A 2029-nucleotide genomic window follows, 5' to 3' on the forward strand; every position below is an offset into this window, starting at 1 on the left:
TAAAACCACCAGCATTTATATTTGAAGCACATATTCGTTCTGCAGCAGATGGTATGAGTTCTTGCTCAAATGCCGCAGTAGCAGAGCTGCACGTCGCTCTTCGTCTACGATCTTGGGCAGAAAAATCCAAAGTAATTTGTCGACATTTTCCTTGACTTTGTCCACAGCTCTTGAAAAGACACTGCAATCACGCAGATGAGACCACAGGTGTACGGGAGCCGACCAGAACGCAGGTGCTAAACACAGGCTTCAACGGCTCCATAGGTGCCAAGCTCTGGCGTCAAGGATGCCACAGGTACAAACAAGAACACGAGCACCACAAAGAACACGGAGAGGCAACATCGAGAACAAGGTCACAGAGATCACACAAGCCACAGTTAACGCGAGCACTGATGTGAACACAAGGTCAGCGACGGCGCGGGCTCCAACATGTGAATACAAGTGTCACAGAGAACACGGACGCCAACGAGTGCCCAGCGTCACAGAGATCACACGCGTCAACTAGAGCATGGGCGCCACAGCAACCACGGGTACCGACAACAGCACGGGTACCAGCGAGAACAGGGGCGCCACCGAGAACACGGACGCCAACAAGAGTCCAGCGCCACAGAGATCTCATGTGCCAACGAGCACAGGCGCCAACAACAGCACGGGCGCGAGCGAGACGATGGACACCAACCAGAGAATACGAGCGCTGCAGAGAACACGGACTCCAGCGAATAACAACAACGTAACCGATACCACAAGCGCCACCGAGACCGTCGACGTCAACAAGAACACCGGCGCCGACGCCAACGAGAACACGGGCGCTAGCGAGAAGACGGACGCCAACGAGAGAGCAAAAGTGCCGCAGAGGAAATGGATGCCAACGAGAGTATGGGTGCCACCGAGAAGACGGGCGCAGCAGCAAACTCGCACACCAACGAGAAAGCCCAGCGCCGCATAGATCACACGTGCCAACGACACCATATGAGCCACGGCAAACTCGAGGGCGCCACCGAATACACGGGCCCCAAAGAGAGCGCCAACACGGACCCAACGCCAACAACTGCACGGCTGCCAACACAAACACGAGCCCCAAAGAGATCACGGGGCCAACACGGCCGCCAACGACTGCGCCGACAACACGGACGCCAATACAAACTCTGGCCCAAAAGGGAGCCCGGGCGCCAAGACGGACCTAACGCCAACGAGAACGCGGACGCCAACTACTGCATGGACGCCAACAACGGCAACGGACGCCACAAGAACACGGGTGCCACCGAGAGAACGGGCACCGACACGGAGCTAGAGTCAACGATACCAAGGACGCCAACGCCAGCACGTGCACCACGAAGACCAGAGACACCAACTAGAACACGGGTGCCACGAAGACTGCACACCAACGCGAACACAGGGACCAAGCACCATAGGCGCCACAGATACCACAGGCGGTAAGAATATCGCAGACGCCACGGAGACCCCAAACGTCATCGAGAATACGGGCGCCACCGAGACCACGAGAACAACAGCCGCCAAAGAATCCACAGAGGCCACATCCCGGGGGGGGGGGGGGGCAATGTCATGGGAGGCAACGAGACCACAAGAAACGGAAGCACCGGAGACACCAAGAACAGGATAACGAGTTGTGACACCTCTTTCTTAAAAAGTAGGTTTTATAAATCTGGTATTCGGGCGAAAAGGCGAAAAGGCGAAAAGGCGAAGGGTTTAGACGAATAGTCGCCGCCTAAACTTTTCAAAGGCCGAAAAGCCCGCCTATACCACCACTGCTTGTACTGTTTAAAATGAGACGGCGTCAAACGAAAAGATGCTTACAAACCTAAGTACGAATCGCGATTTAGGCACCCCATTGTAAAGAGGACGATCTCCTCTTTCGATTGATGCATTCAGATCTACAAAAAGTGAAAAATTCACTGAGCGACGAGTCTCAGAAAAACATGCCTCCTTGAAAAATATTTTTTGGAAAAAAATGTTTTTAGACCACTGGAAACCATATTTCTTACTGAATCGATTGCACCTGCTCCCAGTA

General features: G+C 54.0%; 2 protein-coding genes across 2 annotated transcripts; both read left to right on the top strand.

The window, feature by feature from the left end:
* Positions 1-508: 508 nt before the first annotated feature.
* On the top strand, positions 509-946 carry PPTG_19856 (hypothetical protein; the record flags this gene model as incomplete). Its single annotated transcript, XM_008918432.1, has 1 exon — positions 509-946. One exon carries the CDS (start codon positions 509-511, stop codon positions 944-946), a length of 438 nt encoding a protein of 145 aa, XP_008916680.1.
* Positions 947-969: 23 nt separating this feature from the next.
* On the top strand, positions 970-1437 carry PPTG_19857 (hypothetical protein; the record flags this gene model as incomplete). The annotated part of the gene is made up of 1 exon (XM_008918433.1): positions 970-1437. The coding sequence occupies one exon, from the start codon at positions 970-972 to the stop codon at positions 1435-1437; it is 468 nt and encodes a 155-aa protein (XP_008916681.1).
* Between the last annotated feature and the right edge of the window lie 592 nt (positions 1438-2029).

This window comes from Phytophthora parasitica (genome assembly GCF_000247585.1).
Source record: "Phytophthora parasitica INRA-310 unplaced genomic scaffold supercont2.203, whole genome shotgun sequence".
Lineage (NCBI taxonomy): Eukaryota > Oomycota > Peronosporomycetes > Peronosporales > Peronosporaceae > Phytophthora > Phytophthora nicotianae.